At 40.9% G+C, this 14,145-nt stretch overlaps 1 protein-coding gene across 9 annotated transcripts in view; it reads right to left on the bottom strand.

Annotated features, from left to right (window-relative positions):
- Window positions 1–2,314: 2,314 nt before the first annotated feature.
- The window catches only part of LOC147141138 (adhesion G protein-coupled receptor L2-like), a 119,460-nt gene continuing 107,629 nt past the window's right edge, over window positions 2,315–14,145 (bottom strand). For 3 of the 9 annotated variants that reach the window (XM_086042700.1, XM_086042701.1, XM_086042704.1), the window contains 3 exons: window positions 13,795–13,891; window positions 11,888–12,013; window positions 2,315–3,741 (listed from right to left, as the gene is read on the bottom strand). In XM_086042700.1, coding sequence (XP_085898826.1) covers window positions 2,906–3,741; window positions 11,888–12,013; window positions 13,795–13,891 — 1,059 coding nt within the window. In that variant the 3' untranslated portion in view covers window positions 2,315–2,905. Of the gene's footprint in view, window positions 3,742–5,431; window positions 5,486–11,887; window positions 12,014–13,794; window positions 13,892–14,145 lie in introns of all 9 variants that reach the window. The other 6 variants (XM_086042702.1, XM_086042703.1, XM_086042706.1 and 3 more) reach the window with 5 other exon arrangements.

Here is a 14,145-nt window from a genome sequence, read left to right as displayed (position 1 = left end):
ACATCCATTTATTCCCCAAATATCAGCGTGTCATCGGCAAAGTTCAAGTCTGTGAATCTGACTTCAACCAGGATGCATACAATCCAAGACAGGTTCTCCAAGGCAACAAGGACACTTATTGCTAACGTCAGCATCACCTTAACAGCAAAATAGCATTAATTCCACAAAAATCAAAGCATTATCGGCAAAGTCAAGGTCTGCAAATATATCTTTAACTTGTGCATATGCCGTCCGACACTCTGTGATTCCCAAGACAGGTTCTCCAGTGAAATAACAAGGATAGCCATTGATTACTGCAAATATCAGACGCATCAGCGGCATGATCAAGATCCGACACTCCGACTCTGGAGACGAATTCTCCAGTGAAACAAGGACGTCCGTTGATTCTGTAACTATCACAGCATTAGAAGCAAATTCAACACAGAGTCTGATGGTCTGTTTGCGGAGATATGTCCTATGTATCAATAGGACACCTATTGATAGGGGAACTTTCACCTATTTGTTGGGAAAATTAAGGTTGAGTACACAAATATCGCAGAATTATCCCAAAAATTGTTTGCGACTGCGCCACTTACTTGTACAGCATGTAGGCCCAGGTACTTCTGTAGGATTCCATCTATGTGGGTTGCACAAAACAATTTCAAATGTCTTTCCTTTTGGCACTTTACAGATGTATACAAGACAGAAATTGTTGGTAAAATAAGGATTGGGGCATTTGTGAACAAGAAAAAAAATTCACATTTAATTGATATCAAACAGGAGTTGAATTAAATATCTGCTGACAATGGGCTCTTACAAAACAAATAACATGAACCTAATCAGTGCCGCAACAAACTTTGCACATTTTTTTTCCAACTGAATAGTTCCGTTAATAAATTAACAAGCGTAAAAGAAAGTGTCCGTAAACAAAAAGTCCTGGTGACACATTTCCTTCAGAGTTGTCCATGAAAGCAAAATCACTTCACAAGCAGAGATGTGAGCATTATGGATTTGTATCTCTCTCCAAATACTGTATTTTTTTTTTCTTCTTTTAAAACATATTTGATCGTACAACAAGTCAAGTGTGAGAGGGAGCAAAAGCACATTTCCTTTGTTTTTATTAACCTTACATGAAGAGTTCTATTAACATGAAAGACGGGTTAACTACCGAATGGTTGCCTTTTCTTTTTTTCAGTGTTTTTTTTTTTTTTTGTAATTTTTTTTTGAAACATTTTCCCCTATCTTTTACACTAGTGGTACAGCAAAATATAAATTCTGTAGCTGTTACTTTGACAACAGTTAATTGTGCAATAGAGAAAATATAAGGCCTGAGTCTGAATTAGTGGTTTCATTACTTTACAATCGTTACCTGTGGAGCCGCTGGAATTTGTTAAGAAAGAGCCTGGTTTTGGAAAGACCGCCCCCGACCCACCCCCAAAGACCCCGCCCCCTTCCCCCACCTTAAGATCACCAGGAGTGTGTCAGGACCTTTTTACTGGGATATTTAAATATTTCCATCCTTGACTCCTGGTACACACAAAGATTTTTGGTTTTGTCCCAATTTTGCCCAGTCGACGACAAATGCCAGACTATTTTACTACATATCTTAAGATTACATCATAAGATTGTTTGATCTTATAATATGGTCCTCTGATCTGAGGTGTGTTAAAAGTGAATTTGTCCCGAGAATAGGATCCAAGACAGGTTGGGGCCGACGAGCTTAAATGTTGGCACGTGTTTAATAACACCAGTCAGCAAATTTGTCCTAAATTTTTCAATCAAAGAGGCAAATAAACCTTTCTAGATGAATTTTTGGCACTGATTCAGAATCTGCCCTTGTTTTTTTCTGTAGCACATAAGGTCTTCATAATAATAATATAATACCAATAATATACATCGTATCTTTTTACTAATATTTTTCAATTAAGGGTTGGAATTTTTGTATGAAACATAGCTATAAATTACGGCGCATAGTAAAATCCGTATTGTGAAAGCTTTGATAAGTCAAACAAAAAGATCGAAAACATGATGTGCTACAAAGAAAGTAAAGACATTTTTTAAATCGGTGTCAAAAATACATTTAGGGACACATAAAGCCATTGCTGATTAAAATTGGCTGTTGACCAATGTTATAAATAGCAAAAATGTTTGTGTGTGTGTGTGTGGGGAAGGCTGACTACTCCCGAGTTATGGCTCCGAGAATTGTGACATGGACAGAATGCAGCCAATCAAGAAGTGCCCTGACTGAGGAACAAGAAAGCGGCCATAAAATAAAACAACCTCGTCCAACCAGATGTCATATTTTGTATAAACGTGTTGGCCAGACGGCAAGAAGTCGTTTCCAACGCAAGTCTTTATTGACAACATCACCCTTCTACAACATTCCCACCTCCTGTCACTTGGACAACATTCAGGAAACCTCAATTCCACATATCCGGACGTGTTTGTTCTTTGTTTGTGTTCGATCACGACTAATCTCGCAAGATTTCTGTCTTGGCCTACAGGATTCTAGACCAGTGGTGGAACAGAAGCTTTATGTGTTAAGCGGTTCTGTGTCGAGACGATCGGCACACACCGCGCACGCAGTATGACCAAAACTGTAAAATGCCAGATTTTTTTTTTTTTCTTTTTGTGTGTGGTCTGTAACTGCTAAACAGTCTTTTTAAGATTTGACAAGTTACACAGTCTGTGCACCTCCATAGTCTGACAGCAGGGTAGTCACAGTCCACATTCAGGCCTCAGAAGATTTGAAGTGTCAACGAGTTCCGTGTGCAAAAAAAAAAAAAAAAAAAAAAAAAAAGTCACTGATTCATTCCTTTACCCACCCAACGAGGCCCCAACTTCCTGGGGCGCTTGTGGAGTGCGGAGCCGGGCTCAGCGGCTCACTTGACATCAACCGAAAACACCCGCCCGCTGGGGTTTGAGCTCAGAGGCTGGTGATGATCTGCATCTGTCCGTCGCTGGAGGCGTCCCCCTCTTGGGGGGCGGGCGGCGCCGGGGGGACGCAGCCGTCACTGGGCACTCGGTTTATGTGGTAGTAGGAAAGCGGCGGCGCGTCCCCGAGCTCGGGCATGCTTTTATGGTACGCGTCCTCGCCGTCGCACCGGGTGGAAGGGGAGAGCTCGTCCTCTTCTTCCTCCTCGCGGGGGTACGGTGAAGCGGAGGGCGTGTCCCGCAGGTTTGGCATGCTGGTGTAGAGCGAGTCTCTGTTGTCGGCGCTCGCGTCCTCCTCCGGCGTCACGGTCTCCACCTGGCCCTCCAGCCGCCTGGGAGCCTTTTGAGCATTGTAGAGCAGGGAGTGAGTCCTCTGGGGCAGGAGGGGGGCCTCCAGGGCCTCCTTGTGGTGGGGGTGCAGAAGAAGCTCCAGGGGCGCGTGGCCTTCTCGCCCGCTTCCTCTCCGCGGGGACGACGCCTCGACGTGGTCCGCCTCGATGGCGTCGTCCTCGCCGCCGCCGCCGCCGCCGCCCCGGTCCACAGCCGCCCTGGTCTGCGGGGCCAGCGCAGGGTCCCTGTCCCGCTGGGCGTCGCCGCGGTCCCTCGGGGCGGCGCGGGGCCGCAGGTTGTTGTGCACAATCTCAGATATGATCATCTTCTCAAAGGCGGCGTCGTTCAGGTTGAGGCCCCCCATGTCGGGCGGGGGGGCGCGCACGCCGACAGCTTCATAGTCGTCGTCTCGCAGGGAGTAGCTGTTGTTGAAGTTGCCGTTGAGGGGGAGGGTGTCCATGGCGCTGATGTCCCTGCTGTTGCTCAGAGACTGCTGTCCTGCAACAAATGACAGAGGCAACACGTGAGATGACGTTTTCGGCCTTGTAACCGAACCCGCTTAATAAATACACCATCCACATGGACTTGATACTGCTCAGGGCACTTGTTCGTTACCATTTAGAGAGGACCCCATTAGCTCCAAAACAGGTCTCCACTCTCTAGGGCTAGAGCCGATCTAATGCGACGTCCACAAACACAAGGGTATTTTTCAAAAGCACTTTCAAATCAAATACAGTACACAAAAAATGTCAACGCACGCTGTACACAACTCACCACAGAAAATCACAAGGTGGAAGAACGCACATAGCCAGAAAAGGAACAAAAACCTATTGTCTTCAGTTAAAAAAACAACAACAACAACAACAACAAAAAAAACACACTACAAATATTTAAATACAAAAACTCACAGAGCAAAGAACATAAATACAATACAAATAATTTAAAATATGAAACAATTGACAAATGGCAACAGTGCTGTAAAAACAGCAAAGCTATGGTTGGCCGAGGGCTTTTGCAAAGTACCGTACGTTTTTAATAAATAATATCATAAAGATGTTTTTCATTTTAATACAACTGAATACACTTTTTATCAGTTTTTTTTTTTTTCTTCAAATTTTTATTTCCTAATTACAACAAAATATACCTGGAAGAGCTACACAATGGCAGCTCATTAAAACAAAAATAATTTACTGTTAAGACATTCAAATCAAATTTAACACGCGTGAGTTGCTTTGCCCGTTCGAAAAATAAATTGCCTACCTCTGACTTACAATAAGGCACCCTGCGATAAGCTAGCTTACGTACAGCTAGCTTAAAGTTCTCTAGTTGTCCACTCTTACTTTGTACCATGTACCGCTTTTACTTAAAGCGCAAGTCAACCCAAATTTTTTTCAAGAATATGTTCCCAGCAGGCCCACTAGTTGAAACACTGCATTCTGATAAATATTGCATTTGTGGAATAGAAAATAAGCAGCAAAATGCACTCGTTTTTAGCCATCTCCGGGGGCGGCCATTTTGTCTTCTATCGACTGAAAATGACATCACAACTGCTCACAGCGACCGATCACGGCTCAGATTCATAAGACAGGTCAGCCTCACTGGCAGCCTTCCTGCTATTTGTTCGGCCAGCGTTTCACGGAAAATGTAGCCGTTAGCAGGGAGCCGTCCTACTACAAAAAACATAGTAAAATGACAAATAATATGAATAATATCATACAACCGAATAATACATACATTAATATATACAACAAAAAGATCAAATGTAACATATATATATATTTTTTTTTAATCAATAAAAACACCCATGTATTTGTGGACGCGGCCTACGAGTTGATCCCGAACAATATCAGCGTCATGAGGAGAGATGGCAGGACGTGAAGAAACAAAAAGGATCATACAGTCAAGCGTGAGCAGCAGTATGTGAACAACACAGCAGCACACAAAGCAGCCACAGACACACTGAAGAAAGAAAGAGAAAAAGCACAAGCGTGTTGAACATTAACAATGAATAAAACATTCCACCCGTTAACAGAAGACAAAAAAAACAACAACAAAAAAACCAAAAAAAAAAACCAAACGAGCGGTGTGGAACACAGATGGCCTGCCACCTCTGCGCCCCCCCCCCCCTCTCCACAAAAAAAACACACGCACGGCACGAGACACACACAGGCACGGTGCAGTGACTCACTTCGCCACCACTCACATCAAGTGTGTCTGCTCAGGCTATCTGCCCTAAGCACAGCTGATGTGCAAAAAAAGTGGGAAAACAAAGACGCCGGTTTTCAAAATTGTAGCAGAAACAACAAAATCACTCAAAATCAGACACGGAAAAAAATAAAAAAAAATAAAATAATAATAATAAAAAAAAAAAAAGCAGGTATAGTGGAAAGTGCTCCAGATTCAGTCAGCTTGTGTCCTTCAAATAAAAGATAATATAATGCTTTGTTCAGATTTTTTTTATGTGTGTTGGACACTTTTGGACGAGGACAAAAGCAAGGACGACTGAATCCTGAACTCAGCAGGTGAAGGAAAAAGCTCAGCGGCAAGCACACGTCTGCGAGCTTCAATTATTCCAACCTCCCAACCCTAACTTTTGATTGACACATGACTTTTTTTTCTTGCTTTTTATAAGACACACATGCGCACACACACACGCACACATTGGAGTTCATTCGCCTTTTCCAATGTCAAATTGAAGCACTTTCATGATCCGTTTTGAAAGCTTTTCCAGCTGCATATTTACACAGCAGACAGTACTGGGCAGTCATTTTGACAGTAAAAACAGCAACGTTTTGCTCTGTAACAAGACAAATACTATTCCCGTATTTGTCACTTTACCAATGATGTCTTTTTTGTATGTGTTTTCTAATTAAGATACAAATAATTATGTATGATGGAATAATTGTTAACACCATAGATCGTTTTTACACAACTGTACACAAACGTGTAGTTTAAAACAAAAGCAGGCTTGTTCTTTTGACCTAATTGGAGCTATAAGAACATTGGGGTTATTATAAATATTACTTTTTAAAACTTTGTTTACTTTGCCACATTAGAAGAGATAAAGGATGGTCGCTCTAATTGAAAAAAAAGTCATTTACATGACTACATCTTTGTACAAAATAAACATTTTCTTGTATGTTATTATATATTATGGAATAAGGGGAAGTCAACTCAAACATTTATGAATACCGTGTTTTTTTTTTTCTTTGACGTTAATGATGAATTGTACTATCATTAACTAATAATCCTTATTTATAGTAAAGTAAAAAGTAAAATAATGGAAAATAAATGTGGGGAAAAAAAAACGATTTCATATGGTCGATATAAAGATTAGATAAACTCCATTTTAAAGATAATGTGCTTCGAAGGGCGGAGAAATGTTTCAAAAACTGTCACAATCGAAGTATTTCATATGAGTCAATATTGATAATTATTTTGTTTTAAACCTTTTCTTTAAATCACAGTTAACTGTTTTTTGTACATCACTATGTAGTGTCATGTGCAGTTTGTCCTCAATCAGTGCATTGTAAATGCATATTTGCATTAGGTCTACCCCAAAGCAGTTGTTGACACATTCATTCAATGTTCATCCAATGTAAGTGAACGAATACTTTCTTGCAATGCATACATCATCGTTGACCAACCGTCTTAGGACTACTTTATCTTTTTAGCGGACTCATTATTGCCATAGTCCATTCATATTTTACTTACTTGATTTTACCTTGAGTGCGATGCCGGTGTCGGATAAGGCTAACTACTGCTAGCATGTCAAAGACAAGAACTCCTCTACTTGTACACCGCGGCTCCATCCACGGGTTTTTAATAGGGTTGTCGTGCATGATATAATTTAATTGTAAGAGTTGTATCGAGTCGAGTGGTCATTTATTTGAGAAAAGTTACCGCGCTCGCTCGCTGGACGCTAGCATAGCGCACGGCCGGCGGGCGCGCGAGCGTAGCGCACGGCCGCCGGACCCGCGAGCATGCTCCGTTGAGGTAACAGCTTCTTCTTGTTGGTTTAAATGCTTATTCCTCATTGGTTTAAAAGCTGCTTCTTCTTTGGTTTAAACGCTTCTTCATGTTTGGAGGCGGAAGCGCGCTGCCTACATCCCGCACCATGCCATGCTGCGATCGTTTTGTTTTTTTTCTATCGAATGTTTTATCGAAGGCATTTTCTGTTGGTATCGATCACGTGTCAATCGCGACACATATCGATATCGAATTATCGGCCCGGCCCTAACATCCATCACTTTTTCCGACCTTGAGAAGGCAGCTTGAGTGTTTTGTTTGCTGCTGCTGTTGTTTTCCCGAGCACTCGCACTAACCTTCATACGCTCGCTCTTGTTTGATCTACTTTGATTTCACGAGAGGATTTTATGAGGCGGCAACGCGGTGACGCTTTTTGCGGCGAGCTGACACTTTAGTGGCGACTAGCTCCGCGGGGAAGAAAAAAAAAATCTAAATAACATATGAAAAGATGATAGCTGGCGAACATGAAAGGCATTTCTTCGAAAGACAACAAAAGGGTGAAAAAAAAGGAGCATGAGGGGGAAAAGAGGTCAGGTGATTATTGGACAGATCTCCTCAATTTACGTGTTTATGCACAGACAGGTATTGTCCGCTGAGAGCGTTGCAGGTGGGGGGGGGGGGGGGGGTGGCTCGGAAAGATGGGAACTGAATCTGAGTGGACGCCGTGACAGCTGCACTCTGGGAATCCATCCAGAGGAAAATTCATCCAAGATGTTTTCGATGCTTGTACGGCGCGAGGAGGAACATCTGCCGAGCATTACTTAGTATTAATACACTCATAAGACATGACGATCTGACTTTTTTTTTTTCCTCCCAAAGGCGTTAAATGTAACGATTATAGCAGGCCAAATGTGAAAAGAAGCTCACGTCTCCCGCCGCGACTTTCTTACTTGGGAATCACTCGTTCGGTTTCCAGGAAAACGGCACTCCATATGTTAGACTGCTTCTTGATCGACTCATAAATGCGGCCGTAAATGTGGCAAACGTTCCTCTGGAGGCATGACTGAGCCACAGCTAACAGAAATGTTTTGATCTAAATCAACCGTTCCTACTTAAATGTACGTAATTTAATTAAATACATAGGCTCCTCAATTTATGAGGGCTACATTAAAAGACGACATTTTCATGACTTCACTACTGTCTTAGCGTGGGTTAGTGATAGAGTGCGGTACGTTCCGACTTCCGTTGTACAAATCAACCTCTGTGTACAGAGCACGTAGCCATGCCCCCGTCAGAGGTCATGACCTTTCCATCGCTTCCTTTGGCAAACATTGTCCATTTCTCAATCTGAAGAACGCAACGTACTTTCTTGTGAACTCGCTAAGTACGATCTTCCAAAGAACGTGAGTCTCTTCGTAAATTGGAACCACTGTGTACTTCTTAAAGCGGAAGTCAACCCAAATTATTTTCAAGAATATGTTCCCAGCAGGCCCACTAGTTGAAACACGGCATTCTGATTAATTTTGCGTTTGTGGAATATAAGTTAAGCAGCAAAATGCACTCGTTTTTAAACATCTATGGGGGCGGCCATTTTGTCTTCTGTCGGCTGACCTGTTTTCTGAATCTGAGCCGTGATTGGTCGTTGTGAGCAGTTGTGATGTCATTTTCAGTCGTCAGAAGACAAAATGGCCGCCCCCACAGATGGCTAAAGACGAGTGGATTAACTCTTATTCCACAAATGCAATATTTGTCAGAATGCCCTGCCCCGGGCTTGCATAGAACATATTCTTGAAAAAAACATGTTTGCGTTGACCTCCCCTTTTTAAATAATCCTCAAACAATTCAAAACATTCAAAACCAAAAACAAGAAGCAAAAATAACAACGTAAACAATGCAAAAATTAATACCTAACCCTCCATGAAGAAGCTGCTCAGTTGCCGTTTGATCGATGTCTACTTTATAAGCTTGTCAAAATGAGAATAAAATATTTTTGTTCAAAGAAGCTTCTGTCTGGACATGTGATTAATTTTGGATGATGTTTCAAATAATGTGTTTGATATCCGATGCAGATTTTATTTGATTTTTTTAGCTTTTTGACTTCATTGTGTAGCAATTGAATGACCCAACAGTGGACAACGATAAAGGTTGTGTTAACTTGAACCCTTTGCATTTGTTACACTGTCGGCCTTTCATCATTCCGCTGTTGCTATTCTCCATTCTCTTTTATCATCAAATGGGGAGAATATCTGAGGGCTACGACTATGTGCCCGCGCTGCATCACGCACGTCTTTTCTTCCCTTTGATTGGCTTTTTTTCCCTCTCCCCTCCGGCTGCGCCAGCATGGAATTAGGTCACTGCAGACACAAGTAAACATCAACTAAATAAAAGATAACTCTTACAAAGTGTTTCTCGCCAATGACCCGTGATCAATTCGCGCGAATGACCTCCCACCAGATGAGCTAACGATCACACTTTTTTACATATCCGTCTGTTTTCTTGTTTTTTTGTAACAATGGTCAACACATTTGTACTCAGTTTTTTTTTTTTTTTTAAATCATAGATACAAGTAAAGTTTTCTACCCTCGATTTTTTCTCTAGCATGTCACGTTTTAATAATAATAATAATAATAATAATAATATAATAATAATAATATAATAATAATAATAATGGTAACTGGAGTGCACTTATATAGCACTTTATCTTTACCTTATTGTTCCCAAAGCTGATCCATTCAAGCACACATTCGTACACCAATGGGAGGCTATTGCCGTGCAAGGCGCTGCCAGGTCCACTGGGAGCAAATTAGGGTTCAGTATCTTGCGCAAGGACCGTAATATTGTTTGTAATACAGTAATATATTTACTAATATTTATGGATTAGGTGTTCAGCAACAGGTGGAACTTTTTTTTCCTGAAACGCCATAGCGATAAATTACAATATATTGCGCAAGCTTTTACATCACTGAATGGGAACGGAAGCAGTGAATGTACCACTACACCATCAATGGCTGTCACTAAAACCACAATTGCATTAAGTCGGTCGGCATGTGTTGTTCCAATTGCTGTAACTTGGGTTTCTACTTCCTGTCAGGTCACTGGCAGGCTTTTGAGCCACTGTTGGCGCGGTGAATATACACATTGAAGATTATTTTTGTCCAATATAGTTAAGATTTTTTTTTTTCTGTGAAAAAAGGTACAAAAGTTCAAAGGAAATAGGCCTTTTCACATTATCATTTCAAATACAGTTCATGACGGATTTATATGTGAGTCGATTAGTATGTTACTAACAAGTGCTAACACAGAAGAAAAAAAAAAAATAACCATTTGTATGAAGACACCAATATGAAACAACCAAATGAAAAACAAGAAGTAAAGTGGCAAATGACGACATATTGATTGTCACCATTAGTAACCTCAAAATATCATTAAACTGAGGACCACCTATAACTAGCATTATAATATAGTACATCTTGGAACTAACTTGCCCTGCACTAACAACGAAAAAAAAAACTAGCGTTTGGCGCTTATTATTTTTTTTAATCAACCTACCTTGTAATGCTATGAAACTATCGCTCGGTTAGCCTGGCTGTCTCAGCATGAGTGCTGAAGACATTACAACGGTTTTGAATGGCAATGCTAGAAAATGAGATTTCACAGCGTTTTGCTCTCCTCTTTTGCTCCACTAACGAGCGGCGGCCTAAGCTGTTAGTGCCTTATTCCCGCAGGTAAAGGCTTTGTTTAAAAAAAAAAAAAAAAAAAAGTGGTGGGCCCAGCACAAAGGCTGGACTTTCTTTTATCTCTTACATGTCCATCGTTACTTGAGTCTCTGTATGCCAAAGTTGAAACACGGATAAAAGTAAGAAAGATGTCAGCAGCTTTACTTTTCAGTGCTACAGGCTAAATAAAATGTGGATTAGGAACAAATGGAAAAACAAAATAATAATAAAAAAAATACAGTCAAAATAATTACAAAAAAGCATTTAAAAGTAACAAAATACACATTTAAAAGAATGAAAAAAAAATCTGATTGAATTCTTGTAACACTCCAGTTTTTTTCTTGTAAAATTTCAGACATTCTTATAAGATGTTTTTTTTTAATTTGTGTAAAATCCTGTCTGATATTTTCTAGTAAAATTCAGACTAATGATTATAATTATTTGTATTTAAATAAATACATTATTTTAAAAAGTATTGTGGTCCTAATGTATATTGCAATTATTATATATACTTATACATGTTCATTTATACGATATTATTAAATATGAATAAAAAATGATCCATCTGCTGGTTACAATTGGTCAAATTCTGTTTTTAAATCAGAGATGCACGTAAACTTCTCTAGATTATTTTTTGTGCCGACTGCAAAACTACCCTCATCATAATAATATTGCAATAATATATGTAATATATTTATTAATATTTATGAATTAAAGGATTAGGTTCAGCAACAGGTGGACTTTTTTTCTGACAAATTATAGCAATGAATTACCAGATGTGATAGAAAAAAATAAGGACATGTTGAAATCTGTGTCAAAAATACTTTTAGGGACTCATAAAATCAAATTTGCTGTTGACCAGTGTTATAATAAGAGGTTGTTTTCATCTTTCTCCCAAACATCTCGCAACATGTTAGCTTACAAACAACTTGCAGACGGCGGAGGCAGGAGTTGCACACCTGGAGAGTGAAAGGTCGGTGGAGAAGGCGTGTTGCACACCACTGTCTCTGCCAGCAAGTTGTTATAAGGGTTAGTGTCGTGGGTGCGGAGGAGGGGGTTAGTGAGGAGGTAGTTGCCGGTCATGCCTAAAATAACAGAAGAAAAAAAAAAAAAGAGAGAAATGTCAGTATGGACATTCAAGAAAAAGTGAAGGAAAGCACCCTGACAAAATTGGCGCACCCCTACGCCCGGCATCACAACCACGCTAATCTCACTCCCCTGTCAAAATAATCAAAACAAAGCCCATTTAGTCTCTGGCTACATTCATTTTACCAAGTAGAACAGCCTTTCCCAAATGTTTAAAGCCTTCAACCTCCCCGTCAAAGTTGGTACACCCCTATCGCCGGCATCGTAAAAATAAAAATAAAAATCTCAACAAACCCTGTTAAACACAAAGCGCGTCGATTGATTTTACATAAACTTTGTAAGACGCACACCCATTTCAACACCCCGACAATGTTGACATCCCTAACTCAGCATCACAAATCTGAAATAAGCCCATATTGCGTATAGCTAGTGTGGCTGTAAAAAGTCGACACACCCCTTTTAAATGCCAGGTTTATGACTCTTGTAACTGGGAAGTGACTGTTCAGAATGAACCAATAGCATTCAAACTCATGTTAAACGGGATTCAAAACACACCTGTCAACATTTCATATGCCTCTGATTAACAAACACAGCTCAACTTTTCTAGGAGGCTTTTCTTAGTCAGCGCTTACAAGTGCAAGGCATGGTCCTCGAGAGAGCTCCCATGGCATCATAGGGATCTCATTATTCAAAGGTATCAGTCAGGAAGTGAAGACAATCATCATCAAGTGGAGAAAATATGGCAAAACTTTGCCAAGAAGCGATTGTACCTCCAAAACTGACAAAAAGTTGAGAAATAAAATGGTAGGGGAGGGGAAAGCAAGTCAGGAAATGCCTACTAACCTAATTTGTAAGCTAATCACGTTCTTTAATATAACAACAAAGTTAGCGCAATGCTATCCCGGGACCACAGCCACAATTCCCACCTAAAAAATCCAAACAAATCCCATTTAGCATCTAGCTTGAAGTTGACGCACCCCAGCAGTACTTGTTTTGGAGGAAAAAGAAAAAAAAAAAAAGGCCACACTCGGGAAGCATAAAGACATTGCCCTTCGCGAGACATTATCCAAACAAGCAGTCAAACTATATTAGCCCGACATGTGTTGACAACGCGATCATCCGCAGCGCTTTGCGAAACAAATTCCGCCATACAAAATCATCCAGTCGAGACGCAAGACAAAACACAGCATTCTTATCACCCGCCGCATGCTGCTTATGTAAAGAATATAACGAGTCATCTCGCTCATTTAGATTTAGGTCGACAAGCTCTCTCTTTCTCTCTATTGGCACGCTTTTTTAGAAAAAAAAAAAAAAAGCTTGAGATTTCTAATTATGTTCCAAATCTGCAGCGGCGCAGCGGGGAGCTTTGGCAGTGCCGGGATCCATCCCAAAACATGCTCTGACCTCCGCCTGACTCACTCATCCCTCCCCGCCTTCCTCCTGACAAGCTCTGCAGGCTGCGGATGAGTGAGGAGAGGCATCTCCTGTCACAAGCGCCGCTATTTCAAAACATCAGGCCTGCTGAAACATCACAACTTTTTTTAAATTTTTTTTTTTATTTTTATTTTTTAGAGATGATCCAAAAAGCAGCAGCGGTAGCTCCGGACTTTGTGATATGCTATTGTGTGCTATTTTTGAACGCTTAATACTAAGAGAGACAAGCAAAAATAAATAAATAAATAAAAGCATTCAAGTCTGCATCCTTCGCACCGCCGCCTCCATTAAAGCGACAGACAGCGAGCTCCGTCTCAAAGAGAATAACGTCGGGCGGCCTGCTTACCCTGGTTGAGCGTGGAGGTGCTGTTTATGTCTCCCGAGATGAAGGAGGATTCCGTCTGCTTCCTCACCGTGTCGTTCCACATGCGCCTGATGCGGCTCTGCGTGCACACAGGGAGGGAGGCGCGGATCAACAGGGTGTCGCCGCGAGCGTTTAAGTGGCTTACCGTCTTCAACCTCGCTTTGCCGACGCGACGCTACTGATCTAAAAATGGCTAATTGAAAGATTTTATCACTCTGTGGTTCTCTGTAAGCAGGCATTCCTCAACAATTCCCAAAAGAAATCATTAAATGGATCTAAATGAGTGATTTGCAACCGCAAATGTGCTATGGTGAATTATCCAATTTCATTTCA

This window comes from Filicampus tigris, chromosome 10 (genome assembly GCF_054856515.1).
Source record: "Filicampus tigris isolate MCC_2025a chromosome 10, RoL_Ftig_1.0, whole genome shotgun sequence".
NCBI classification, from domain to species: domain Eukaryota; kingdom Metazoa; phylum Chordata; class Actinopteri; order Syngnathiformes; family Syngnathidae; genus Filicampus; species Filicampus tigris.
Note: the sequence above shows the minus strand (reverse complement) of the source record. Positions and strands in the feature narration are given on the sequence as shown.